At 54.6% G+C, this 1,747-nt stretch overlaps 1 protein-coding gene across 1 annotated transcript; it reads right to left on the reverse strand.

The window, feature by feature from the left end:
* Nucleotides 1–225: 225 nt before the first annotated feature.
* Nucleotides 226–1,404, reverse strand: LOC145401463 (beta-1,3-galactosyltransferase 4-like). The gene has a single exon (XM_080273768.1). The coding sequence runs from the start codon at nucleotides 1,402–1,404 to the stop codon at nucleotides 226–228; it is 1,179 nt and encodes a 392-aa protein (XP_080129894.1).
* Nucleotides 1,405–1,747: the final 343 nt, after the last annotated feature.

A 1,747-nucleotide genomic window follows, 5' to 3' on the forward strand; every position in this document is an offset into this window, starting at 1 on the left:
CATGTCCTAACCGTTTCAGATGTCCTAACCGTTTCAGACCATATTTACTTAACATTAACATTCCTGAGTGCAAAAATTGTCTTTTAAAAAGTGCTGAAGCGCAGATAGATAATAAACACTGAAAAATGCTGGTTAAGTAGATACATAGCTATGTTTCTTCTCATTTTCTGTACACTGTTTTGACATTTTTTAAACTCGTTTGGCTGCTGGTTAAGAATCTTGTCTTCAGTTGAGTCTAATGACAGTACCGATACCACTCTGTGGCTGCGTGCGAGGGCAGGCAGAAGGCGGTGTGGAGGGGCAGTCACCGCCCTCATGGCACGCCCTCGCCGTCTCCAGCCATTCCCGCAACACAGTCAGGTTCTTGTCTGAGGGCGCCACCAGCACACCACACAGTGGGGCAAAGTGCGATCGTGGCCAGCCTGATTTGCCCTGGTTACCCTGCAGGCAACAGAACGCCGCCCCAGACTGCAGTGAATAATGGCGATTGAGGGCATAGCGTGGAACCCCAGCTGCCAGTGCCACGGTGCCTGTCATGTGAACGTCATCGATCCAGAACGGTGGAGTAGCGGCAGCGGTGTCGAGGATGGCTACAGCAGCTGGTAGGGTGGCAAGGTATGCCCAACCGGCGAGAAAGTCTGGATAGCGGAGTTTCGGGTACTCGCGTCTTGTTACTTTCCATTTCCCAGCTCTCCGCTGGGGTATGAGGCCTCGCTGCACTAGACCAGCCATCCATATTTGTTCTGAGTTCAGCCGCTGCCCAGCTCCGCCTGGTTGCAGCTTGCCGCGGGGCCCGAGAGTCGGACCAGCTCGCAGGAGGGCAGCAATACCCCACACGTCTACCATGATGTCATCGTCCATCTTGAGAATATAGCGAGCAGAGGAGCAGAAAGTGGATGGCCAGGCAAGAGCGAGGGCGTGTTTGTAGGTGAGGTTGCGGTAGTGTTCGGTAAAATTGGCCATCACCAGGTCTCGGTGCTGCCCTGCCTCTGCCAGCACCTGGGACACTTTCACTACTGGGTACTCCTCCTGTGCCTTCACGCTACCATCACCCAGCACGAACACACGTCGAGCTTCCAGCGCGTCCAGGGCCTCCTCCGGTATGTGGGTGCGGTGAGCATCCCTGAGGTCAGCATGGGAGGGATGGGAGATGACGACAATGACTAGTAGCAGCGGATCGGTGCCACAGGTGGCGGTGTTGACCAGGAGGGACACAGCAGGAAGGTCTAGAAGAGGGGCAGGGGGCGGGTAGAGCCAGGCAGGACCCCGGGGTGGTGGGCGGCGGTGCTGGGATACTGGTGGGGGTGGCAGGACTGACTCTCCCGCCTGCCACACCAACCCCACCACTAGCACCAGGCACACCGCAGCAACCGCCCCGCACACACACTCCCACCGTACTCCCATAGTTAGTTAGTCTCTAACCGCCATCCTGCTGGTCATCCACCGCCCTGCCAGCCAGGCCACGTCGCCATCGTCATCTGGGGATTAAATAAAAAACGGTTATTCACCTGATTGGGTTATATTAGCTGACACGAACTTTCATTCTCGCATTGCAACATTTTTAGCTCTGACATCACTGTCTATCAATCTTAGCACAATCTCAGCCATGAATTCCCAAATTTAAAGAACCAGCTCAACCACTCATTCCCAGGATAACATCGTCTCACGACAAGTACTTGTATTACAGCAGTTGCATTCCCAGAGAGGAAATCTGAATTCAGTCGAGAGTTCAGAGCTGCCCAGCCCA

Source organism: Coenobita brevimanus, chromosome 6 (assembly GCF_032717465.1).
Source record: "Coenobita brevimanus isolate Jiangsu-jjx chromosome 6, ASM3271746v2, whole genome shotgun sequence".
Classification (NCBI taxonomy): domain Eukaryota; kingdom Metazoa; phylum Arthropoda; class Malacostraca; order Decapoda; family Coenobitidae; genus Coenobita; species Coenobita brevimanus.